The sequence below is a fragment of the Strix aluco genome, chromosome 5 (assembly GCF_031877795.1).
Source record: "Strix aluco isolate bStrAlu1 chromosome 5, bStrAlu1.hap1, whole genome shotgun sequence".
NCBI classification, from domain to species: Eukaryota; Metazoa; Chordata; class Aves; order Strigiformes; family Strigidae; genus Strix; species Strix aluco.
Window position 1 is genome coordinate 32,628,709 of NC_133935.1, and position 26,488 is coordinate 32,655,196.

General features: G+C 53.7%; 2 protein-coding genes across 3 annotated transcripts; both read left to right on the top strand.

Annotated features, from left to right (window-relative positions):
* Positions 1-421: 421 nt before the first annotated feature.
* SMIM45 (small integral membrane protein 45) lies at positions 422-5,935 on the top strand. Its single transcript, XM_074825384.1, has 3 exons — positions 422-683; positions 3,547-3,622; positions 4,132-5,935. The coding sequence occupies exon 3, from the start codon at positions 4,134-4,136 to the stop codon at positions 4,338-4,340; it is 207 nt and encodes a 68-aa protein (XP_074681485.1). The 5' UTR covers positions 422-683; positions 3,547-3,622; positions 4,132-4,133; the 3' UTR covers positions 4,341-5,935.
* Positions 5,936-10,242: 4,307 nt separating this feature from the next.
* On the top strand, positions 10,243-26,458 carry SEPTIN3 (septin 3). Of its 2 annotated transcripts, none has more exons than XM_074826800.1 (10): positions 10,243-10,442; positions 15,693-15,884; positions 16,134-16,262; positions 16,966-17,047; positions 17,424-17,561; positions 17,926-18,043; positions 18,481-18,576; positions 20,632-20,731; positions 21,181-21,232; positions 22,486-26,458. In XM_074826800.1, the coding sequence occupies exons 1-10, from the start codon at positions 10,433-10,435 to the stop codon at positions 22,619-22,621; spliced, it is 1,053 nt and encodes a 350-aa protein (XP_074682901.1). In that variant the 5' UTR covers positions 10,243-10,432; the 3' UTR covers positions 22,622-26,458. The 2 variants fall into 2 exon arrangements, with proteins under 2 accessions (XP_074682901.1, XP_074682902.1); XM_074826801.1 differs by having other exon boundaries at positions 20,635-20,731.
* The last annotated feature ends 30 nt before the right edge of the window (positions 26,459-26,488 follow it).

The window sequence follows — 26,488 nt, forward strand, 5'->3', positions numbered from 1 at the left end:
AGCCCCCAGAGCCTGGGGGGGGGCACACCAGTAAATCTGTGGAGCCTTAAAATCCCATAAATCTCCATCAGCCTGAGCTCACACACATCTCCCCCCTCCTTCCCAGCCCCATCCTTTCTTCTCAGCCTAGCAGAGAGCAGGTCGTCCGCTGCTGCAGCCACGGCTGCGGATGATGCAGGAGGGGGGAGAGCATCCCTCGGCCGCCTCTCCCGTGGCTCTCACCCGGGTACCATGTGCGGGTGAGCTCAGGAGGCCCGTTGCCATAACGACTGCTGCTAAAATGTGCCCCCCCCCCCGCCCCCCCCCGTGCGGGGATGCAATTGGATGCAGACAGTCCCTCCTTCGGGGGGGAGGCCAGTGGTGGGGTGCCGTGGGGAGTCTGGAGGGGGGCTGAAGCTGTTGGGGAGGTGACAGGGGAAGCCCCCAGGAGCCCCGGTGGGAAATGAGGTCGCGCTGCTGGCTGCGTGTCATCCTTGCACGCTCCTGCCAGCTGCGGCTGCTCCTGCCATCCCTCCCTCCCGCCCCGTGCCTGTCGCCTCTCACTGTCACCCTGCTCTCTCGGAGAGGGGTCCCTTCTCCCTGGCACTGCTTGGCTGGGAAAGGAGCCTGACTCATCCTGGCCAGGCCCCAGCAGATGCCGGCGGGAGCAGCTTCATCCCATCGCCCTGCACTGGTGGAAGAAGGTAGGTGGCATATTGCAGGGCAGGTAGCAGGTGCTTGTCAGGGATGCAATGCATGGAGTCAGGGTCGTGTCCAGGTCCCCAGCCATCGGCAGCTCCTTGCCCTGAGCTGCAAGCTGCCCTGGCGTGCCCAGTCCTGGGGAGATCTTCTGTGGTCAGGGTGAGCCCGTGGCTGGTAATGCTGCAACATGGTTTGTGCTCCCGACCATGCACACGGGAGGGTTTTGTGCCCGAAGTCACCTGTGTCCTGGCACTCTGCATGGGCACCACTCCTGCCACACTCACCCCCTGCCCGGTCACTGCTGCATGTCCGTGTCTCCTGCAAACCCCCTCTCCCTGCTCCCTGCCTCCCCTCAAGCACTTTCTGCCCTGTCACTTGCAGCATGTCCCCCGGGGCGCCCATCACAAGGGTACCCATGACATCTTGGGGGGCAGTGGGAGGCGACATGGGGGGTATCTGGGGATAACATTGAAGGAGAGTGGCTGGAATGACAAGTGTACCATGGGTTTATAAAGGGTCAGTCAGCTTACCTCTATGAGATGCTGTCTCAGCTGAAAGACCAGGGACTCTTTCATGTCTTTGGGGGGATGTGGATATCCCACTGCAAAATGGGGTGCTGAGATCAACCAATCCAGCAAGGGTTAAGGCACATTTGATATCTGCAGAGCTGTGGAAAGCTGACATCTTTGAATGAAACTCCTTCTTTTCAGCATTTGCAGATAAAATCTGCTCACCCACTTGATGAGAGAAAGTGCTTCACCAGGCCAGCCCTATGGAGGCTGGGGTGGGGCTTGGCTTGGCCATGGCGAGGACCCTTCGTTGAGGGGGCCGGGATGGGCAAGCAGTGGGGGTACGCAGCAGGAGGTGAGGGCTGCATAGCAAGTAGACTGAAGAATAGGTTGCTGGCAAGGAGCTAGGAAATGCTGGCTCTGCTAGTCACAGAGGAAGGATAAAGTGGGAAGTCTGTAAATTGGGGAGTCTGTAGGGCTGCTTTTTATTGTGGGGCTTTTTGGATAGCAGCTTCACTCCCAGGTTTGGAAAATAGATGATCAGGGAAGGAAATGAGGTTGCTGGCTTTCCTCCTGCTGCCCCGGGGGTCCAAGCCGGAGCCACCTTACCAGGCTCCCTAACACTGCCCATTGCTGTCACCAGCCAGGAACTGGTATCAGCTGCTGGGGCACCTCCAGAGAAGGGGTTTGCAGCAGCCTTGGCCACCCCCCTGGGGGTGCCGGTGTGCGCAGGAGCTACTTTTCCAGAGCACAAAGCAAAGCTGTGCTGAGGGGCCTCTGGCCAAACCTGGACCTCAGACCCAAGTCCTGTCGGGAAAGGATGTTCGTGCCCAATTCTTTCCACAGTCCCTCAGGACAAGTTGAGCGAGGGAAACCCCACAGCGGGATCCCTGCTCCCCACAACACATCTGCGATGTTATTGCAGGCTGGGGTGGGGCATTTCCTCCTGAGTTACTTCCCTGAGGAAGGCAGAGGCAGCCATGAAGAGGCAGGAGCCGCACCCAGACTGCCCCTTTGCTCCCAGCCAAATGGTGGCCAATGCTGATCTGCCCAGTCCCATTGCTCTCAATCAGGTGGAACAGGGGCCCAGCAAAAGGGAGGTGTGAATCATTGAGAGGGAGACATAAAAAGCAATGGTAGGGGCAGCGCTGTGGGTAGCAAAACCAGGGACTGCTGAAAGCCAAAGGGCGTGGTAGAGGGAGGCAAAATCCACTGAGGTCTCCCCTGTCATGCAAGGAAAACAGATAAATATCAACATCCATGCCAATAAGTGGGAGGAAATCAGGCATCTTCTCCAATGTTGGCAGTTTCTTGCTTATGTTAACTCATTTCAGATCTAACCCTGTGTCAAAAAAGGTGTTATTCAGAAGTAGAGATGAACCTCATGCTTCCTGCTACTAGTCGTGGGGTGAGCAGGCAGGGATGGGCTCTTCTGCTGCAAGAGGTGTCCAGCAGAGAAATGCTGCTGGGCACATTGGAATCAACCGATGGCTGTGGTATTAAAAAAAAAGTCAAAAAATCCCAGCCTCCATTGTGAGAAAGGGCAGCAGCCTTATGGACCAGGAGCAGGGAAGAGGATGGAGATGCTCAGAGCTCTCCCCCCCTTTAATGCCCTGCACAAGGGAGGTGAGGGACACGTGGTCATTGGCAGAGAGGTGACTTGGAGGACAGTCACAGGTGGCAGCTTTCAGGTGTCTGGAAAAGCAGGAGTTCAATGTGGGCGCAGCTCTGCCCTAACTCCATTCCTGCTGAAGTCAAGGGGCATTTCGTCACCCCCACCATGGGGCGAGGGTTTTGGAAAGCTTCCCTTCAGGACTGCTTTTTGTGCCTGAGCCCAGCACTGTTGTGCTTTCCCAAGCCTGAGGGTCCCCACCAAAGTCTGTGACAAGCATCATACTCACCACGCAAAACCCAGCAGCCCTGGTGCCTGGGGGAGGCCATAGCTGTGCTTTTTTTGTGGGGGATGCTTCTCAATCCCCTTTTCTGCCCCTGCATGACCCATACCCTGGTGGGTGTTTCAGTAAGAGCAGACAGCTGGGAGCCAGACAGGTTGGACACGGATGGGGGTTGCAATGTGGGTTGCTCCCTCCCTCCCAAAGTACAGGGATAAGGGATGGGCACAAACTTTTAAATGGCCCTGAGTCAGGGTGTATGTCCTGAGCACAGCATCAGCAGGGCCATAGTGGTGGGGAGGGAGTGGGCCAGGGTACCAGCAGGTTGTGGGGCTGGGACCCTCTCTGTCTGATCCTCCATCAGTCCTGACGACTGGGCAGGGAGATTTTTGCTCCTTCCTGCTCACTCATTCTTAGTGCTGGGTCGACAGCGATTGTGCAACATGTTGTTTTGTGTTCCCCAGGGCTGCACTGCTCCAGACTCGGCACCTCGCATCTGTGTGGCAAGGGGCTCCTAGCAAGGCAGGTCATCTGGTCCCGGTAAGTGGCTCCTGCTGCCCAGAAGGGGATCCAGGCTCTGCTCAGAGACCAGGGCTAAACCAAGCACAGCAATGTCCCTGAGCCCCAGCAAAGCAAGACACTAAATAGGGGTGCAGCAAGGGAGGGCTCAGCCCCAGGCTAGACCAGCTCAGACTGGGAATTCAAAGGGGTCATGGAGCGTCAGGGGAAGGGGCAGCAGATTTTCCCCCAAGTGGGAGATGAGAAGCAGCTGTATTTACCCACTGCCTAACTTTAATCACTGACAGCAGGGCTGAGGGACTGCCACTCAGTGAGGGCGTCCCAGTGACGACAGCCAAAGGGATTGCCCTCTCCTGAAGGCTGAGGTGCCTTGGTGTGCAATTGAGCACAAACTGGAGTGCGGTGGGGCTGTGAGGAGGGGTGCAGGGAGGCTGGGCACTGCTGATGAGGCAGATGTCTCATGATGAAGCTTGGTGGAGGTGTTTTTTTTGGGTGCTCCCACTGCACAAACTTTCTCTTTTCTCTGACAGCCATGCCCCACTTCTTGGATTGGTTTGTGCCAGTGTATCTGATGATCTCCATTCTCATCCTGGTGGGCTTTGGAGCTTGCATTTACTACTTCGAGCCAGGACTCCAGGAAGCCCATAAGTGGCGAACGCAGAGGCCGATCATGGAACGAGACCTTCGGAAGACACTGATGATTCGGGACAACCTGGCCTTTGGGGTGCCTGAGGTCTGACACACTGCCCATTGAGTACAGAAGAGCCTCTCCTGAGTGGTCAGCAGTCCACAAGCCTTGGTAGGGATGACAGTCCTGCCCTGCGCAAGCAGGGCTGATCATCACTTCACTTTTTTCTGATCTGGGTCTCATACTCACCACTCACCTTTCTGCCCCTTTGCTTCTTAGGCAAGGTTTGTGTGGCACTGTAACTTGGGGTTTCCCATGTGCTTACAGCCCTTCACCCAGTCAAGGACTTCTGCTCCTCCCCATGGTCGAGAATGATGAATCACTCAAATGAAAGTCCCTTGTTAATCACTTGAGTTTGAGTTGCCTGGCATCTTGACATGACCTTCAGTAGGAAAGGTCTCTGCAGGGGTACCAGGCTTGCAAAGGGATACAGAGCCTTTTACTCCTATTCACTAGGTTAAATCTAACAAAGTCCGTTTAAGTCCAGGGGGTATTTTTGGGGAAATAAATGGGATTTCAACCCAGATCGTTGCTTCAGCTGAGCTCTTCACAGCACCCACCCTCGGCACTGGGATGGTAAGCTTGCTGAAGCTCTGTGCATAGAGGCCAAGGGCTCAGCGAGCCCCAGAGACTGAGAGACTCTCACCCATCCATCCATTCCAGATGCACTACATTCAAATTAAAGATCTTTACTAAAGAGGTTTGTCCAAATCCTGTGTCAAGCTGAGAAAATTCTGCATCTCTCCATGAAGTGGTGCTGCCAGACTTAGCACATAAGCCTCTCCTGATACGCCTGACCTTCTGCTCCTCTGCTGCAGAGTGAGATAGGATAGTCTTGGAGGTAGTTTGCACTTGTTCAGTTCCCTGCACTCCAGAGTCCTATGGCATGGATGAGCTTTCCCTTAACTGTCATCCCAACGAAAGCTGTGAAGCATCCCTCGACCCCTTTTCCCTGCATGTCTCTGAGAAGGGACACTGAGCCTGTCAGCAATTTCGCCCATTGCACCACCTCTGCTTTCTGGACCCAAGCTGTATAATGTGCATCTGGCACAAAATCCCATGTTTATAGTCTATCTCCACGTTTTGCACTGCCCTGGGGCTGATCAGCTACCAAAGTGCTGTGTGAAGGGGTGATGCTGGGTCTAAGAGGGACATTCACATCTTATCCCTCCCTGCCAGCCCAGTGCAATGCCCAGTGTGTACAGGGAGGCTTTGGGGGAGCTCTGAACCCGTGGCAGGAGGTTTCATCAGGAGCCTCTCCCCACCTCTTGTCCCATCCCAACACCTCCCCGTTGGATGCAGTAGGTGCATCAGGGCTACCTGTGAGCACTCTGGACACAGCGGGGTCCTGTGTGCCCCACTCCTGCACATCCCAGGAGATGTCAGCTGGTGCCACCACCCCATGTGCATGTGTCTGCGCATCCCGTGCCATCACCTGGGCCTGCCAGTATTGGGGTGACCCACATCCCCAGCATGCTCCTGGGGTGCCGGCTCTGTGCCATAGTCCCTGATGGCTCTTTTGGGCCCTCAGGATGGCTGCCCAAATCTGCCACAGATCCTGGATGGGCTCGTGTCGCTCAGCCTCTCTTGTGAAACTGTCAGTGGAAGTTTTCTCCTTCATTCCCAAATAAAGGAGGAGAGCGCACTGGGCTGGTTTGAGTGAGTGATGCTCCACTGGTAATTCTCTGGGAGTGAAAGTTAATTTTTAGCTCTAAGGATTTTGACTGAGGAAAGAATGGGTCAGGACATCCTGCAAGTATTCTGGGTCTTTCTGGGACATTTGATCCATCAGATTGCAATCATATCACCATTATTTTCCACACCAAAACCAGGCACACTGGCAAGAGTTTTCTGGCTCTGTTTCAGCCAGAGAACAAGTCAAGAGTCCTTTCATTCAGACAAAAAACAGAGATCATGATGTGAGTACCCTAACTGGAGAGTCTTGCTTGTCAGGGAAATGCAGTGAATGGGATTACTCCTGTGCCCAAAGTTTTGCTTGTACTGGCAAGCAACAGCTCAAAGTGCGGTTGCAGCCCGAAACAGGTAAATCCCATGTATTTTTGTGCCTTGGTGACGGGGCTGTGAAAGAGAAATGTCATGGGGCTGGGCTTCATGATCTGATGTGCCCTCAGCTGCATGGCTCACATCCCCCTGCCCTCTGGCACAACACAGCCAAGTTTCCAAGTGCTAGCTTGGAAACCTGCTTCCTCACCTCGGCTGCCTCGTAGCTGGGACTGCACTGCAAACGGACCCCAGCTGAGCCATGGGATAGCAATAAAAACCTCTGTATTGGAGCTGAGGGGCTCGGAGCAGTCAGGGATAGGTTAAACCATCCCTATGGGAAATGGGAGCCTGGTCCCTGCGGCCTGCACCAGCACAGGCTGCTCTGCCATTGCACCTCCTTCAAACCCACTTTCGCCTGCTGAGTCAAAAGAGAAGAGGGAAAACCACCAGCCTGGTAAAAATGAAAGGTTGGGTTTGCCACCACCACTCTCAGCTGTCATCCGTGGTGCGATGGGGGTCCCCCTGTCCCCTCATCTGTGTCCTCCTCTGCGCTCTGTCCTGTCTGTTTTCACCTCCACTCTGCCCACGACTTGCTGCAGCAACTGAGCAAAAAGAAGACAACAAACAGGTCAGGGCTGGACTAGAGAGAAACCAGTTATTCATCTCCTCTGGCTTATGTTTCATGCTGTTTAGTCCTGACGCAATCAGTATTAAGCCAGGTATCTTCCATGGGTATGAAGGACTTTATTGCCAATGGCGTCAAAGCCCTCCCCAGTGGAATAGAAGCGTGTGACAAACTGCATGGCTGATGCTTTATTTTCCCGCTGGCGCCCCTGGGAGCTGCCTCCCTCCAGCTCTGGGCAGGCAGCAAGGACTAGTCTGCAGTGAGGTTTCCTTTACAGCAGGGTAGGTCTTCATCTGCCCGGTTTCTGGGACGGCTACACTGCGGGGCTATCTGGGAATAATTAAGCCAAAGGCAAACGCTGGCTGAAAACTGAGACTGTTTCTCCCCCATGGGACCTGTGCAGCCAGAGAGACCTCAGGGGACAGGGAAATAGTCACAGATACTGAATTAAACTGTGTAAAGCATCAGAGAAGATACTTAGTGCTGGAAATACTGCACAGCATCAGGCTGGTCTTTTCCACCTTCTCTGTCTCTGCCTTTAAAGAAGCAGAGAATTTACACCGCCCTGAGCCCTGTCTTCCCCCAGCACTCCCCATGGGTCACTGTGGGTCACAGGATGGTGGCTGCCCCTCCACCCCTTACCCCTGGCCACCCAAAGGCAGGCAAGCATCACCCCTGCTATGCTGTGGGTGCTATGGGTGCTCCACTCTCCTTCTCTTTGCTCCCGTTTGCACAACAAACCACACATATTCTCATCCCACCCCACCAAAACACCTTTCTCCTTCCCTCATTGGTTATTGTGTTGCCCTTCAAAGTTTCTTTTATAGTGAGGAAAGTGTAGAGCAGCAAGCTGACTCCCTGTAATGGATGCCCTCTTGACCCTGAAAATGTCCCAAAGATGGCAAAATTAAGAAACAATCAGAATAATGAAGCAAAAGAAAATCAGAATAAGGGAAAGAAGCATCCACCTGGACGAACACCTGACAAGCGAACACTGAACTTCCTCAGTGGGGCATAAATTGTTGAACTGGAATCTGCCATTTTTGGGAAAAAAAAGAAGAGAAGAAGGGAAAATATTTCAAAAATTCTGAGATTTTTTTTTTTTTTTTTTTTAAATCACACCCATTGTCCGCAGGAGCAGTGCCTGCTCCTGGGGACAGGTCTGACCTGGTGGGTCTGCACTGCTCCTCCACCTTCCACCACTGGAGCAGGGCAGGGGGCTGCAGCGTGGGGCTGCCCATGGCGTGGGGATGCCAGTGGTGGAGGCCATGAAGGCACTGGGGCAGGGGGCAGGAGCAACCGCGGCGCCAGGCGTGGGAGCATGCCGGGCAGGCCACAAGCACCCCATTGTCCCGGCTGGAGGCGGGCTGGCTGGCCCGGGAGGGCTGCCCGTGGGGGCTTGGGACCTTGGACAAGTGGCTCCAGAGAGTGCTGCACCCCAGGACACTGCGGCCCCAGCAGCGGGGAAGGCCTGGGCCCCCTGGCCCATCCTGGCCCTGCCTGGCCCCCGCCCTCGCACCTCTGCTTCCAGCCGCCACTGTACGCCATGGAGGAAGACATCGCCCCTCACTGCAGCCGCCTGCCCACCCCAGGCGGCCCGACTGGCCTCAGCCGCATCCCGGGCCCCCCGCTGCGGTGGAACAGCCCTCTTGGTGCCCCCACGAAGCGGAGCTGCCTCTCGGTCACCCTGCGCCGTGCCGGCGGGTGTGGCGGGGGTCCCCCCTGGGAGCGGCTGCGGGGCCCAGCCCCCATCACCCCCGTCCCCCCTCGCCCCCGGCCCACTGCGGCCGAGGGGCCCCAGCGACGTGGCAGTCCTGGCGGGGTCGAGGCTGCCCCGGCGGCGAAGATGTGGGTGCCCTGCTCCCTGCCACGCTCTGGTGGGTCTCCGCTGCCGGGATGGGCTGGGCTGGGGCGGGGGAGGGAGGCACCAAAGGGTCCCTTGGCAGTGCCATGGGGCTCAGCATGGGGCAGGGCCCTTCGGGAGGAGGGGGGTGATGTGGGGGAGGATGGGGGCTTCCTCCCCTGGGAGCAATTTCCCCTTCACCCACACCAGGAGTGTGGGTGGGCAGAGGCAGGTGGGATGTGAGCCCATGCAGCAGTGAGTCTGGTGCCCAGCAGGGAAATGGGCGGTTATGGGCACCACATCAGGAGATATTGCAGGTGCCAGGATGCCTGTCCGTCTGTCCGTCTGTCTGGAGGCAGCCAGCCTGTCGACTGCTCAGCCTAGCCTGGGTAACTGCTGACAGTGATTTCTAAATGCTCCCATAACCTGCAGTGGGTGCAGTTTCCTTTTTGCCCCGGGGCGCTGCAACAAGAGGGACCCAAAACCCTTGTCGAGTCTGCCAGGCATCCCACAGCCTGGCCCCACCGGGGGTGCTGCCACATAGCGTAGGGACATGTGGGGACATCCCTGAAAGGATGGTCCTGTCGTCCCACTGAGTGGAGGATCAGAGCAGTCCCAGATGTTCGTGCCCCAGCACCGGCATGGCGGGGGCATGGTGCCTGATGGGGCCAGGGCTCGCAAACATAGGAGAAGGAAACACAGAGGGAGGAAGGGGCATCCCCCTCCAAAGGCACCAGCAGCCGGGGGCATCCGCATGGCTCTCCAGGTGCGGGCACATCCACTGGACACATGCAGGTGGGCACCGCCAGGCACAAACATCTGCTGGAGTACACGGCAGTGTGACCTGTGTACCCCAACATGGCCCACAGTCGGCACCTCTCCCTGCTCCCCACACGCATGTACACACATGCACGTGCACATGCACGCACACATGTGTGTACACACACACACACACAGAGGGGACAGCACTCACTCTGCCTCTGCACCACGGGCTGACAGCCAGGAATTGCAGTGCCAGAGGAGAAAAGGTTTCTCACGCCTCTGCAAACGGAGCTGAAGGACAAATCACTTTTGATGTGCCAAAATATTCCAAATTTCCTCCCTCTGGGAAAGCAGAAGGAAGCCTTGCAACCCCCTGAACCCAATAAATACCTAAGGGGAAAGAGCACCTTTCTCAGCCCCGCCAGAGTGAAGCTGTGAAGGTTTAAATATCCCCCTCCCTAAACAAGCAGAGATGTTGAAAATGCTGGGGAATTAGGAGGGAAAGGGGCAAGAAAAGGCCTATGCAGTGTGGGTGTGCAAGAGGGACCCCTCCAAGACACAGGAGGCCATCAGTGGCGGCCCCTCCATCCCCGCAGCCATGCCCCCCAGGACAGGAGGCTGGCAGGGGCCTGGGATGGAGCCGGGGGAGGGTGCGCGGGGGGAGATTTTGCGGCGATGTTTAATATTCAGGTCACATGACGATGGCAGCAGGAGCAGCACCAGCATCCCCGCTTCACTGAAAGAGCCACTGGAGAAGGAGGGGAAGGAGAGGGGGGAAAAAGAGGACACAGGGAAGAAAGAGGTAAAAGCAGAGCCTCATAGCCCACCGTCCTTGCACCAGCGGCAGGCTAGAAAAGTAGGGGGGAGACCCACCCCCTTGGGAGAGGATTCGGAGACAAAGGAAGCTTCATGTTCAAAGGTAGGATGCTCTGGGCTTGGCAGGGCTGGGCGATGCCGGAGGAACGCCGCTGGGGCTTTTTGTGCAGGCACCTTCTGCCGTACCCCCACGCTGCCCAGCTCTGGCCATGGGGGAGGAATAACCCTGAAGGGCAGGGGGGGGAAATCGGTCCTTGCTTTGTCTTTCCTCTTTTTTTTCCTTTTGGTGGCAGCAGTCTGGCATGGGGCTGGTTGCAGTCCTGATGGGGAGTAGCTGGCGCCAGTGGCTGCTCTGAAAGAAAGAGATAATCCCAGCTGGTCCAGGGCTGGGGAAAGCCCACAAGCTGCTCGGCGACTGGCTTGTCCCTTGCCAGTGACAGGCAGCCGCTGCGGGGGAAGCAGGGACGTCTCCTGTGCTGCTCCCTGGGCATCTGCACAGGAGCCAGCGGGCAGGCAGGGAGCCCCAGCACCGGTGGGCAGATGGGCAGGGGGACAGGCAGCTGCAGTGGCATGGGTACAGGGGTGCTCAGCATTCTCTTGCCTTGTGATACAGCCATGCCACCCAGGTGGCACGCTGGGGTATGGGGTAAGGAGTGCACAGCCAAGGAGCGGCACCGAGGGTACAGCCGGGACTGAGGTGAGCATCTAATCCTGTGGCAGCTGGGCTGGGGACATGCCCAGCCCCTTCACCTCCAGCTCCTGCATCTCCAGAGAGGCTTCGGCACACGCTGCCCTAGATTTCACTGTGGCCCTGGCAGAGCTGGGCTCCTGCCCAAGCCCTCTGCAGAGCGCTGAGGGGAAGGAAGGTTGTTGCTGGGAAGGCTGCGGCAGCCCAAAGGGCTAGAATGAGTTTCCCTGCCTCACCTGAAATGCCTGGTGATCCTCAGGCCAGGCAAAAAGATCTGGTAAGAAGAATGTCTCTGTTCTGCACCCTGAGGTCAGGTGGTGCATCCAGCATGGCTGGGCCTTTGCCCTGCACAGCTGGGAGAAATGCCTTGGGGTCATCACAGAAAATGAGGGGAGAAAGGGATTTTTCCAGTGGAGAGATGCTCGGTCCAGAATCTCTGCAGATCTGAAGCAAGGAGCAGATCCTAATGCCTGCAAGCCCCAGGGAGGCTGTGCTACTGAAGCAGCTGCTTGCTTTCCTTTCTAAGGACCTGGCCTCACTCTCCGAGGGCCTGCTCCTGCCAGCTGCCCTCAGGCTCCGAACCCATCTCTCTTCCCTATTCCATGTCTGCAGGGAGTGGGACCGTGGATCTGGGGTCACGCGGGTGTAAGGGGCTGGGACGAGGTGCACGTGTGGATCGCTGCCTCCAGCCAGAGCAGGACGGCTTCGTACCACACAGGAGGAGAGCCGCAGTGAGGCCATCCATGTGTTATGTGGGGGTTATATAGCCTTTTCTTGCTGGAAGCTGGGTTGTGGTGAGCGACGGTTTGCAGCCCTCCCTCCCTCTTGCCACTCAGACAAAGGACAGGAAGGCAGGGGGAGGGGATGCGACTGTATCTGGGTTATCTGACAGAGTAGATGTTAGTCCCCACTACCTGTGCCCCTAAGGGACCTGCAAGGCCACCTCTGTTCCCAGTTAGCCGCTGTGAACATCAGAGGCAGGCAGACATGAAGGGTGCACTGAGGTAGTGGTGTTTGCTGCTGGCCACATATGCTGGCCTTCCAGGGCGAGGTTTTGGGGTGGATTGGTGGGCATCAGAAGCAGGAGCTAGTTGGGACCACTGGGACCTCGCCAGGCACCACCTGCCCTTCTGGCCCTGCCTGCCCCAGCCCCTGATGCTGCACCTCTCCCTGCTCCAGACCCAAGTGGAGCATCTCCTGTGAGCCAGAGCTTATCCCCCAGCAGCCCAGCCCAAGGAACTGTGCAGCAAAGATATCACCAGCAACCGCCCTCTTAAATGAGCTTTGCTTAGCACACAGACAAAGCAGCAGGGAAAAGGGTGTCAATGCAAATAGCGGATGTAAGTGGTTAACCTTGGCTAACCCTCTATTCATTATCAGCTGTACTGGCCGTAGTGCCCTATCATGTATTCATTACAGGGGACAGCTGGAGGGGCTACAGGATGTGCCTAGGATGCATAATGCTACCCCTTGACCAGTTAGTCAGAACGCTAATGAGGCTTCCTAGCAGCATTAGCATTACTGCACATAAAACAGAGCCATTTCCATGAGACCAGGTAGACACGTTTCATGTCTCAAGGTGCCTCTCGTAGCTCTGGCTCCGGTTTTGCACACTCTGGCCTCCCTGGCAGGCTGTTCCTCAGTTGGCTGCTTGGATTCCTCTGTGGGATTCAAGAGGTGGAAAATTGTGTGCAGAAAGCTGAGCCCTTGAGTATCTCTTTGCAAACTGGGGGCTTTCCTTCCAGAGGTTGTATGGGAAGGCACCCCACACAGAGAGGAAGGCAAGTGACTGAGAGGAGAAAGGGAGGTTGTCTATCTCAAGACCTTGAATGTCCAAGATCAAAACACCCAGGGTGACATCAGTGATACATGAAATATTTAAGGAGACTGCTAGAGATCTTTTCTCTTGGTCTCAGGGCTTTTATAGGTGCTCAGGAACCTGAATCTGAAATAGCTGCTCCAACCACTGCAAGCTCCTGGCGCCAGCAGCAAAACCTGCAAAGGGATGGCCATGTATATTGTGATATCCACAGCAGAGTTAGCAACACCTGGTAGCTCTGGGTAAAGCATCCCTTGGTGAGATTGAGGGATGAGTTATGAACTCAGAGAGCCTTGAGGCTGGCTGCCAGAAACTTCCCTCCTTCCTCCTCCCTGTGTAAGAACAAGGAGTTGAAGGAATAAAGGAGAGGGCAACAGACTCCCTGAGGAGAAGCTACTGCCTGGGCAGCAAAGGGGTCACAGCCACATGGCTCAGGTCCTGTACCCATCCCACACAGCTGCTCAGCTGGGCTTTCCTCCCACCTCCACTTGTTCCCTATCCATCTCTGGGGTTTATTTGCCCCCATTACTGCAGCAGTGCCCACTGGGGCCACAGCCCCATGCCCCATGTCCCCTCATCATTCCCTGTCTCACTCTCTCTTGTCCCTGTCTTTGGGGTAGGTGGGACCCCAGCAGGACTGTGTGGGGTGTGCACTGAAGGATGCTGCAGCAGGATGAGGGGCTCAGCACAACCACACGACTATGGTACAAATGGCATGGGGCAGACTGGGAGAGGATGAGTGAAGGACAGGGTGCAGGGGAGCTGGCTAGCCTGGCCTGGCCCTCTGTGCTGTGCCAGAGAGATGGGCTTTCCTGGCTGGCAGCAGCTTTGAGAAAGCTGGAAGAAGACAACAGGAGCCCCAGGGGATGCTCTGTCAGTAGGAAAGGCACAGACTAGCTGTGACGGGTGTAAGAGCCGATTGCAGCTGAGAAGCACTCAGCTCGGCAGGCTGCCTCCTCCGGCAGCTGCCCGGCAGCATGAGGTGCTCCAAATTGCCAGCCTGGCTCAAGCCAATGGTCTGTCTTGTGCTCTGGTCCCCCCAGGGTGCTGCTCGCTGCTTCAGGAGAGGATAATGATAGCTCAGAGTGCCCTTGATTGGTGGGGAAGAGCAGGAGGGGGCAGCCATCCTCCGGCAGACCTCTCCCCTGCGGGCAAGGTGGAACAGAGGTGGTACCAGACGTTACCCACAGTGCTGTGTACTGGTGGCTGTGCTACCATCCTCTTACATGGAGGGAAGATCCCTTCTCCCAGTTTAACATAAAAGGCTTCCCAAGTGGTGTAAGAGGAGCTGAGTGGAGGTACCCTTCTCCCTGCCAAGCGTGGACCTTCTGCAAGGTCTGCCCTCAGCACATGGTAGTGGGATATTAAAGCTTATATAAAATGTAAAACTTTCACTGTGTGTCCGCACAGGAGCTTTGATGTGGGAATGCTAGGCAGGGTCAGCAGCCAGCTATGCAGCCTGTTGCAGTCTAACCCTGTCCTTGAACAAAATCTTTCTGACCTCTCCCCAACCCTGGCCTCTGCCTAGCTGGCTGAGCTGTCATGGAGACCCCAGACCGATTCTATCAGTGGCCCTAGCCCGGTGGCTTCTGAGTCATCTTCCTCTCCAGGGCATGTGTCACCCACCAAATGGCAGCCGCCTGCCTGGCTGCTCATGTTCTCCTCTGAAGCCAGCAGGTTCTGCTGAGAGGAGCGAAAAACTCTGCCAAAGTGATGGAAAGGGATAATTTAGTGTGAGATACTTGAACTAAAGTGGAGTGCTTATGAAGCAAAAACACATGCTGTCCCTGTCCTGGAAAAATAACCATCTAATGAGACAAAGCATGGGGGAGTCAAGTAATTAAAGTGGGAAAGGCTCTAGTTTGCAGCTGGTTTGTTTATGAAAGGTATTTGATTCCCATCTCCTTCATCTTCCTTTCCAGATTCATCCCTCATGCCTCCCTTCCCCACCAATTACAGATTTTCTGCCGTGCCTTGTCCTCTCCCAACCTCCAGCTTCCTCCCAGCAGGTGGGAGCTGCTCACTAATGAGACAAGAGATGGAGATAAATGGACAAGGCCCGCCCTGAGCTGTGTGTGTCATCACCCAAGAAAGAGTCAGGGAGGGCGGAAAGCCCACAGGGCCTTTCTTTTTGCCTGTTTGTTTTATATGGAAGAAGTGAGGAGGGAGAGGTGAGGAGGGAAATGTGCAAATGATTAGTTTATTGATCACGATGATTAATTTCTTGACCATGACAAACACCATCAATCTACGGGTGGGAGGCAAGCGCAGAGTTTGTGGCCATGCTTTGCACTTCCACCACTGCCTTCCTCTGAGGAACTCAGCCTGCACAGCAGGGTCAGTAACACAGCCGCCACTGGCAATGGCCAAGCTTGCAGGTGCTCACAGTAAATTCCAAACTCTGTTTCAATGCCAGGACACGACACATAATTTTTGAAAGTCTGTTCCATCGCAAATTTCATGCTAAACTTGGAGGGAGAAAACACCGGTGATCCTGGTGAGAACTGGAAGACAAAAATGAGGACACACACAGAGCTTTGGGCGCCTGGTTAAGTGCCCAGCTTCACTGGGTCTGCTCTTGCTGTTTGGAGTAGCCATCAATATGTTGCATGCTTGACAAACCCCACTTCTCCACCTCCTCATTGGAGTGATACCTAGAAGAGCGTGCTGGAAACTCAAGTAAATGTTCTTCCACGAAGAATCTTACTGCTAAAATCTTACCATTCAGTCATCCTCAGTAGCCCTTGAAATGGATGCTCAAAGTTGCCCTGAGTCCCTGTGACAGGTCAGCAGGGAGGTTCTTGTTACACCTTAATGATGATTTTTCAATCTTTCTCCCCATGCAGGGCCAGTGGAGAGCAAAAACGAAGCAGCCATGTCTGAGCTGGTCCCAGAGCCGCGACAAAAACCAGTCGTACCAATGAAACCCATGGGCATTAATGCCAACTTGCTGGGCTACATCGGTATTGACACCATCATCGAGCAGATGCGCAAGAAAACCATGAAGACAGGTTTTGACTTCAACATCATGGTTGTAGGTAGGCAGGGACCAGCTGAGGTAGTGGGAATCATGGCCAGGGACTGTCCTATGAGACTAGGTGGGAGGGCGAGCCCTGCAGGGAGGGCATGAGGGAGCAGACAGTGCTTGCTCTGGGGGAAAGGAGAGCTTGCACAAGGCAAGGAGACACCTACAGCCTCCTCTCCTGACAGCCTGGCTCCATCCCCTGGGCCTGCTGGCATTGCCAGGCTGTGGTAGATGTCACAAGCTTCCTCTTTGCAATCCTCAGGTCAGAGCGGACTGGGAAAGTCAACGCTGGTGAACACCCTCTTCAAATCCCAGGTGAGCCGCAAATCTTCGGGCTGGAACCGGGAGGAGAAGATCCCCAAGACAGTGGAGATCAAAGCCATCGGGCATGGTAAGAGCCAGGCTGCTGGGGTGGAGGGAATACTGATGTTTCAGCACAGTCTTGCAGAATATCCCAGTAGTCCATGCAAACAGTTCTTTGGTATTAGGCAGCCCTTTCTCCTTTCTCCATGGGAAGCTAAAGGACAAGTGCCACTTTTAGATGGCCTCAGACACAGCCAAGGCTTTTCTTAAACAGCAGTGCCACTGATGCCACAGCCAAGACATTAGACTGTGTGTCTGGATGAAGCCTTACTTTAAGTCATTCCCACCTGCAGATGCTTAATAATCTATACAAATTGCATTGGTGAGCCCCATCCCAAGTCTGGTAGAGCACATCTCCTTGTGGCAAAGCATCAGCACAGCTTCTGCAGTGATGCAGAGTAGTGAGCACCATCTCAGATTCAGGATGATGTACTGGAGGGGAGGACAAGTTGTATAAGGTAGGTACTACCTTTGGGCCACAGACTGAGCACAAATCCATTTTCCTGTGGCAGAGTGGTATAAGGTGGCTTTGGTGCAGGTTACCAAAATTTGGGGTCAGAAATGCAAGTGGGGGTCACAACTGTTGAGGCATGACCCAGCCTGGCCTGGTCATGCTTGGTGGGCAGGGATGAGGGCAGCACGCTCTTGTTCCCTTGCAGGGCACAGAGACATGTTTCATGATAGAGCAGGTCCCCAGGGAGGCGTATGATTGCTTGCAATTTCTTCCCCAGTCATTGAAGAAGGTGGTGTCAAAATGAAGCTGACAGTGATCGACACACCAGGATTTGGGGACCAGATCAACAATGAGAACTGGTAAGTTTTACATAGTCAAGGCCTTGTGTCCCAGAAAGGGCTGGAGTTAAGATGGTATATGGAGTGGCTGTCATCTACTTGTCCTGGATAGCGTCTGGGAACCTATTGCACTCAGGGGGCTGGTAATGGGGATGTGGAATTGTGAACACCATGGGTCTGTGTGCATGCCCAGGGGTATGCACACATTACATAGCGAGTGCCTATTTCTGTGCCCAGTTACAGAAACTCTTAAGCATCTCTGCTGATGGTGAGACACTTGTGGTGGATATTTTTTAAGCCTGAGCCTGCTTCGCTGCTGTCAGAGCTGGGAACACTGTAGGCAGGAACATGAGGAGATTTGTGCCTATCTATTCATCTCTCTCTCCCACCTTAACAGCTGGGAGCCTATTGAGAAATACATCAATGAGCAATATGAAAAATTTTTGAAAGAGGAGGTGAATATTGCAAGGAAGAAACGAATTCCAGACACGCGAGTGCACTGCTGCCTCTACTTCATCTCCCCCACAGGCCACTCGTACGTACACAGGTCCCTCATCCTTCCTTAAGCTCTTGGTGCCTCTGTTTCACTTAGATACCCTGCACTGCTCCGTCTCAGCCACAGATCCAGGGGTCCTGAGTGTGGGGCTGGCCACTGTTTAGCTTAACTTCGGGTGCTGCAGGGCTTGAAAGGGTCTAGGATAACAGGGGCAGGAGAAATGCCACTGTGTTTTTTGGGAGAGGGCAGGATGGATGGGAAGAAGGAGATGAGAGCATGGTGGCAGCTAGCGGGGTATGTACAAGGGAGGTTTCACTGATGCCCTGATACTGGGAGAGACACTAGGATGAAAGGTGAGGAGGGTAAAGTGATCCCTTCCATGTTGTTCCCTCTTGGGCTGCAGCCTGAGACCTTTGGACCTGGAGTTCATGAAACATCTCAGCAAGGTAGTGAATATCATCCCGGTTATTGCCAAGGCTGACACCATGACCTTGGAGGAGAAGACCGAATTCAAACAAAGAGTGAGTATCTCCTCTCCTGCACAGGCTCCTTCCCGGCCCCGTCTCGGAGGTGGGAGAAATGAGCAGTATCCTTCCTGGGATTGCAGTGCAGTCCCCAGGGCATGCATAGGGTCCAGTGCTGGGTTGGTGCATAAGTCCTGAAGATGCAGCTGTTTATGGCTCTGAGGGCATCTGTGAAAGGAGGAAGAAATGTGTGTACCCCTGTGCCACATCATGATATGCTCTGTCACGGGAACTGCAGAGCCAGACAAGTAACTGGGGTTGGGGAAGACTCATCATTTCTGCCGTGTGTCCTCACTTTGCTGCACACTTCCCAGGGGACAGTCCCTCCAGTCCCTGCCCACTGGAACGATGTCCCAGATGTGTTTGTCTGGCCATCCCACCTGTCCTCCCTTCAGGTTTGTGTTGCTTTTGCTCCAGAATGTCTCTCTGCCCAGGTGCGCAAAGAGCTAGAAGTAAATGGGATCGAGTTTTACCCCCAGAAAGAATTTGATGAGGACTTGGAGGATAAAACAGAGAACGACAAAATCAGGGTAGGAAACATTTTATTATGGGAAGGGAAGGGGGGATGAGGGCTGGTCATATTTAACGAATGTAAAATAGACATGTGTCACTATAATGTTTCAAGTGCTTCATGGTCCCTGAATGAAAGATGCAATGGATGTAAGGGATGGTCATTCCTCCTTCCCAGCTTAACTTGTCCCTGTTGTTACGACAGGATGCTACGAAGGCTGAGTGAGGGAGGACTATATTTCACCTCCTCTTGCTGAATGCTCTGTTTGGCCACCATTAAGGACCAAAAGGGCCTGGTGTGTGGCTGATGTCCAGCCTCTGTCCCAAACAACTACCCCATGAGCCCTCTCATCTGCTGACCAAACTCGACCTTTGCTCTCCCAGCCCCTGTGAGAAGGCTTGTCCCATCCTTCCCTCCTCAGAGCATTAGAAACTGTCTCCTAATTTCCAGTTTGTTCATGGCCAGGTTGTACCCAGGATTATATCTGTGTTCTTGTGCCAACACTGACTCAAGCAGTTCTCCTACCTAGTGGTCCCCCCCACCACTCAAGGCATTTATAGAGAACAATATTATCCTTTGATGACCTTCTGGTCAGCTAAAAGAGACAAGCTTCTTTGGATGAGCTTCCCACTCCTCAGTAGTCCATGCTCCTAGTCACTTTCTTCTGTGCCTGCTCCAGTTTGATTTGATTTGCTAGCACTGGTGCTGGTACCCCATGCTCCCCCATCTCTTCTGAGATCTGACCTCCTAAGCCTGTGGACCACATGTGCTTTTTAAACAATTGCATCACACTGATGGTTCATGGTCATCTTGTAACTGACTAGCACATGGGGTCCTTCCACTCCCTCAGTCACTGCTTGCTCATGAGCTCTGAAGTCATAGCAGAAATTCTTGATGTTATTCCCTAAATGCTGCTCTATGTGCCTCAAACTTACATCTTGCCAGATAAGAACCCAGTCTGCCTTTGTCCTGACAACACCTCTTGGCCTTGTGATGCTAGTGCATTTAATAATCCCACTCATCTTTTTTGTGGCTAGGCCATTAATGAAAATAGATTGGCCTCCATGGCAGTCCTCAAGAAACTCCAGGAGTCTTGCACTGCAGCCTAACACTTGCCCTTTCAACTCCCTCCGCTGTTACAGCCCCAACAGAAATTCCCAACTTCCCCATCTTAATTGATCATTTCCCATTTGGCAATACATCACACATTCTGGAGAAGACTAGATGGGTTTTACTTCTTCTCCAAACTGTTACTGGTTTTGAGGAGGGCATCACATTTTGTTCTGCACTTCAGCGTCATGCCCTAGGTTTGGACAGTCTCACACATAAGAAATAAACTGCTTTTAAATCTTCATTCCTGTTGTAATTGCAGTCCCTTGCCAGGCCCAGGAACACATATAAAGCAGAATAAATCTATGAACCTCTGCACAACCTTACGGATAGCAGGGTCTCCCGCACCCTGCACTCTGGAAACAGATGGTTTCTCCCTGTGCTTAGAGATATCTGTGTCCCCAATAGCCTCACCTACTGTCCCACTTCCCAGGAAAGCTGCACCCCTACCCCATTTTGGGCCTTCCTCGGTACAACCATTTCAGCCATTAAATTTGTTGAATGTTCATGAGTCTTGTTGGAGAGGATTATTTTGAGTCCTCTACTTCTTCTGGTGAAGAACAATAAACTGGGTGAGAAATACTCACTGCAAACTATCCATATGAGCAGCCCTGAGCTGACAGACCCTCTCCTGGTTACGCCAAGCTACTTCTCTGGTCATCCCCCTCTTCAGAAATGCTGGAGATGGGTGCAGAAAAGTTCTTGCCCCTGCTACAGAGCCTTGGACCTTAGCTCCCACTAAGCTCACGGGGTGCAAGGATGCCTGTAAAGCAAGGGACCAAAATGCTAGGGATAGCACTGACCGGTGAAAAGGATAGGCAGTGAGGTGTTGCTCTGGAGAACCTCTTCCCTTAGAGAAGGCCTTGTGTTTGGCGAGCTGACAGGAGGAAAGGTGGACGGGGAACAGGGATGGTGCTGCTCTCTGGAATAGGTTCAATAGGTCTCTCCACATGTCTCTCCCCAGCAGGAAAGCATGCCCTTCGCAGTAGTGGGCAGCGACAAAGAGTATCAAGTGAATGGCAAAAGAGTCCTGGGCAGGAAAACACCGTGGGGAATCATTGAAGGTAAAAAACCCCTTACTTCTGGGAGCTGAAAGTATCTCTGCAGGCCCTAGTAATAGACAAGGGTCCAGACAACATGTCCCATGTCTACCTTCCCATCCCTTCTGTGATAAACTTTTTGAAACCAAGTAAGAGAATTCTCAAATAGCTCTGCTGGGAGGAAACTGCCATGGTCAGTGCGGTACCACTACCACCAACTGGCAGAAGCTGGAGCCACTCCAAACACCACGGTGTGTGAAACTGAGCTCCTGAGGTTGCCTTGATTTTCAAATGAGAATTCACACGTGACCGCTCAGCACCTGTTAGCACGTCTCCTCGACGCCTGTCCTTTCTGAAGTATGCAGGTTCTGCCCACCTGGAACCTGCTGCATGGCAATGACCTTCCCACGCTCTGTAACCACAAAGGGGTTGTTGAAAAAATCAAATGTAACAATTGCTTGCTTTCTTTTCAGTGGAAAACCTCACTCACTGTGAATTTGCCCTACTTCGAGATTTTGTCATCAGGTAAGGCCATGGTCATTCACCAGTTTGCTCTTGATGATCACGAAGTCTTCCTGAGACCCTCTTAGAGTGAAATAGCCCCTATGGAAAAGAAAACAGAGTACATTCAGGCTGTGAAAGCTTATATGGGGTAGAGTTGGATTGAGTTAAGGGGTAGATAATCTAGTGCCTCTCTTAGTGACATGACCACTATGTCAAATAGGTGCTAGTTTTCATGTTTGAGCTGGACACCTGGAGAAAAGCAGGGCACTACCACCCCCCTTATATCCCTTAAGGATATTAGGTTGCAACAACTATGTATTGCTGACAACACGTCTGAGCTGGAGTCAGTTAGAAAGAAGCGACTACCACATCCTAGACCATGTGTTCTACTAGGCTGAGGGATGTGCTGGAACATATGACCTGGAAGTGAAAAGCTTCATATTTCGTTCAACTTTCATTGTTCTGTCTCATTTCTACTGTTTCATGAAGTTGTCTCAGCACAAGTGATATCTGCCCCAAATTCTGTAGAAGACCTGCAGATCCAGGGTCACCTCTGTTCCCTATAAGTACAGTAAGGTTTTAAAACAACAACAAAAATAAGAAAATAAGGGAAAGACACTTTGAAGCCAGAGCCCTGTGGCTCATTCCACCTGTGGGTATGGTGGTATTGAGACACTGGGCCAGGTACAATGCTTTGACATCACCCTACTGCCCTCTTTTTGTTCTGCAATACCTTCTGCAGCAGACATGCTTTCCCTAAGTCTTCCAGTAAAGCATCCAAACCAAGTGATCATCACAAAGCATATAGCAATCCAAGCCCACAGGCTTTCTATGGAGGTTAGGGACGATGCTCACAGCAGTGTTCTGCAGGTTATGGTCTGCAGCGGACCTGATACACCCTCCTGGTGCTTCCTTGTCTCATCACCGCTTCAGATGAGATAAGCTCATGTCTGCTCTCACACACCAGGATGGCCAGTAGCTGTCACACTGGCACAGGTGTGAGGAGGGCAGAACACTGGCAAGCACAGCCAGGGATTTCAGCCCATATCCTGCATCCTGCATATGTGTTCTTGAATGCTGATGCTCCAGCTCCAGTTGTGTATGATGGCACCCATGCCATCCATGCAGAAAGAGGGGTATGCTTATTAGCCAGACTGACTGAAGAAATCTTCCATTATCTCAGGGAATAAAATTATCATCAGATTAATACTGACTGTTCTGATATTGGTTATCGTATCCTCTTTCCAACCCCATCTTCACTTTTCCCCCCGCAGGACCCACCTTCAGGACCTAAAAGAAGTGACCCACAACATCCACTATGAGACCTACAGAGCCAAGCGGCTGAATGACAATGGAGGGCTGCCCCCCATGACTGTTGAGACAGAGGAAAACCACGAAAGTAACCTGTGAATGACCCCTCCCACCCCACTCTCACCCGGTGTCTCTGGATAGGACAACCCACCCCTGCTACCCTTGACTCTACCATGGGCCTGTCTCTGAAGCATGTGGCATGTTCTCCATGTGCATGAGAGGATGTGAGCGTGAGTGCGTGTGTGCGTGTGCCCACCTATGTGCCGGAGAGGGACCAAAGGCGTCTCCCCCATCCTTCCCAGAGTATTCTCATTCTCTGTTTGTTTTTTTTGCACAGCGGACTGTCTGTCATCTTCCTTTCTCTCGTTTCTGTGTCTCAGCTGTGTGTCTTGCCTGGGGGAAACAGGGAGCGGGGGAAGGATTTTGGGGGCAGGAGGGCTTCGGAGGTGGGAGGTGTGGCGCATGCTGTGATCCTGTTTTTATCACTTGGAGACATGGCAAGGAGAGACTCCAGGAGAGATGGTGGAGTCGGTGCATGCAGTGTCTTCAAGTGACGGCAGCAGAGATTTCTCTTGGGTCCTCGGTAGGTGGGAAGGCAGCTGGTTGGTCTGAGGGCATGGTGGCCCAGCATTTTATCCTCATTTCTTGCTGTGGCTTCCCAAGGAGAAATGGCAGTTTGGAAGTGGATAGATGGGAAAAGTGACTGACATGTTTTCTGGTTCAGGGGAAGTGACCTGTGGGAGGAGACAGAATTAGTTCTTGGGCTGTAGCATCTATTTGAGAAACTTCAGAGTACTTGGAGAAAATAGCCATATTTTCCAAAAGAAGCAAAACCCAGAGGAAAAGAATGTGTTCCTGCTGCAGATGGTGCAACTGCCCTGCCCAGTGCTAAGATCAAAAGCCACGCTTATGTCACAGGCTTTTGATCCTGTGCAGATCAGACCAAGCTGTCCTGAGGTCACCCCACCTCATCCCCCATTGCAGTGGACTCTCTCCACCAGCACTGAGCAGATCCTGGCCAAATCTTTCCCCTACAACAGGGCCCCTCTGCTGTGGGAGTGCAGGGAAGACAGTGCCACGGGAGGTCCTTGCTGGGAGCTCCCCCAGGGTCAGTCCTGCTCGGCACAGGGCCTTCAGGATCTTGGAGGAATGCAAAGTAGCCGTGGATCTTGGAGGAATGCAAAGAGCACGGGGCCAGGGTGTCTCTCTGGGTCTTCACTGGTGGTGGGAACACAAGCGATACCTCCTCCTCACTGAAACTGCTACTCCAGCAGTCTCAGCCTGGGCTGCTCCTCCACCCTCCCACTGCCCTCCCAGCTTCCATGTCCTCCTCTCCTGTGCTTTTGTTCACATCCCTTTTAGCCCTCCATAGCTTTCTTCCTTCCTTTCTTTCTCTATCTCACTTTCTCTGCTCTCAACCCTTTCTGTCTCTCCTTCATTTCTCTGAGTACTTGAATCTTCCTCTTGTCCTGGCCATTCCCCCCCTCTCCCAGCACTCACACCTCCTCCTTATCAATGTGCTTTTGTTGTGTTGGGTTAAGAAGCTGTTATCCTACCTTCCCCTAGAGGGGACATGGAGGGAAGGTAAAGACCAAGGAGCAGAAAGAGGCACAGCTTTACTCAAGACTATCTGCTTGTTTCTAGCCAGTGTCACCTCTTTTCTGGATGCTCCTGAGCCAGGTGGAAAGTGTCAGGGCAGAAGGGAGGATGGGAGAAAATCACAGATGTCCTGAGTTTGGCAGCGTCTGTCTGTCACCTAGCATGTCACAAGGGGTTGTCACCTCCAGGAGAATAGCTGGTTGCACTTAAAATGCATGTGCAGAATGCCATGGCATGAGATGGCAGTGCTGCGAGTAAGGGGAAGTGAGGTGGGTTTGGGATAGGGGTTGGAAAGGCTGGCACGGGAGGGAGGAAGGGGTTCCAGCAAGGGAACAGCAGAGGAGGACTGAAGCCAAGCCTGAGGTTGGATGACAGAGCTGTACAGGGGCCAGGGCTGTTAAGAGGGTGCTCCAAGCCTCAGCAAAACTCTCTAAGAGCATATGTCCATCTTGTGGCTTTCTCTGGTGCTGGCACTGCAAAGCAAAGGTCTCTTCACTCTCGCTCCCACCTGTCAAACCAAATCAGCCATTCTCAGGACCGCCAGGCCCTTTGCAGTCCTTTCATCACTCACGTTCACGGCTCCTGGTGTTCCTGTATGCAGCGTGCGCATATAGCCTTGCACCCACCTTCCCACCTGCACCAGGCCTCCTTGGCCCTGCAGAGAACAAATCCTTGTTGCCAGTGCCAGCAGCCGTACCATGGACCCTGCAGAAACCATCCTGCTATGCTGCTACCCATCCTGCCACCCACACAGGCAATCCACAGCCCAGTGTGGGGTCAAAGCCTCCTCCCAGCTTGTCTCCACCAGCCAGCCAGGCGTGGAGGTGTCCCCAGCATCACCACTGTCAGAAGCATCTTCTCAGCCTACTCTGCTGTGGCTGTTCCTGCCTAACCTCTACATAATGTTTTAAAACTAGTGCAATAGGAAAGGCTCCCGCAGGGCTCCTCTCCTTCACTGCACTGAAGTATGAAGCCCTGCTCCATTGTCTTTAGCAGGGGTGTGCAGAGGTGTTCCCTGCACTTGCTTTCTCACACAGCTCTTTGATGGCCATGTGACTGCTCTAGAACTCTCTTGCCACCCGGCTGCGTCACCCTGGGCTGTGCTATGGTCATTTCTATGACTTTTGGGCCTGCACAAGGGTTACGGCAGAGAGCCAATGCTACCCTGCTTCGTGAAAGCAAAGCAGACCCCATGCAACAGAAGAGATGGTTTCCATTGCCTGTAATGTGGATTGCAAGGCCAAGGCTGTGTGTTTTGCCCTATAGGTTTAGGAATTTTTGTTCGTTTGTAATAAGGTGGTTTTTAAGCTCTGCTCTGTAATTTCCTGTTGGATCATGGACTACTTCTAAAGGATCCATAAAAGGCCACTGAGAAAAGCAAGCTCAGGTATTCCTCACTGCCATCTGCTCATGCAATTATCCTACCAGTATCTGCGTATCTACCAAGAAGTCTACAAATGGCAAATATAAAAAATTTCCCATGTTGTGCAACAGCGGGAGTTACTGTTGGGAAAAAGTCTCAGCGGATGGAAAAGCCTGAATGGATCCTCGCTCTCGTGTGCCACCAGCTCAGCCCCAGGATGACCACGGCAAGTCAGGTGTTCCCCTCAGAGATACCACTTCAACAGTATCACAGTGGGGTAGAGCCTAAATTTTACACTGGAGGTACCCACTCAGTGCATCCAGAGACTCACAAACTTTTCACCGCATAAGCCATTCACCAGAAAAATTTTTGCAACATATGGTAAATCCCAAAGGTCTTTTTTTTTAGGCTAAATTCCATTTAGGCTAAAACAGTAACCAGCATCATGGCTGGCGTGGTTATGCTGTGAGCAAAGAGAGCAAGAAGAGCAAGCAGCGCCACGTGTAGGCACTAGTATTTGTGGTTAGTTGTGAGGACTAGTTAATTATGGTTCACTACGGTTTGTAAGCAGGCGTCTCGGGGGAAAGGCTGCCCAAGACGTGCTGTCAGCACCTTTCCCACCCCAGCAGAGGTCTCGGGAAGCGGCGCTGCGAGGGTTACACGAACGGAAGACAGCAACAAATCGCGCTTCAGCCAGACACCGGACCAGGGGGTGTTCGGGAAAACGCTTTCCCCGGCCGCCTCGGACCTAACCGGGAGGTGGCCGCAAGCTACCGCCAGGCCGGGGGAGGAGGGGCCGGGCCGCGGCCCTCCCCAAGCGGCCGCCGACGGGCCTAAGGCAGACCAGGCACCGGCGCTGCCCCGCGGCCCGTCACGGCGAAGACGCGATAAGCGGGGAAGGGCGGGGCGAGCGGCACCACCGGCTGTAGCGACCCGCCCACGGCGGCGGCCATTAAACGCAGCGTCGCCTGCAACCGCCGGCGCCTCATTTCCGCCTTCGCGCC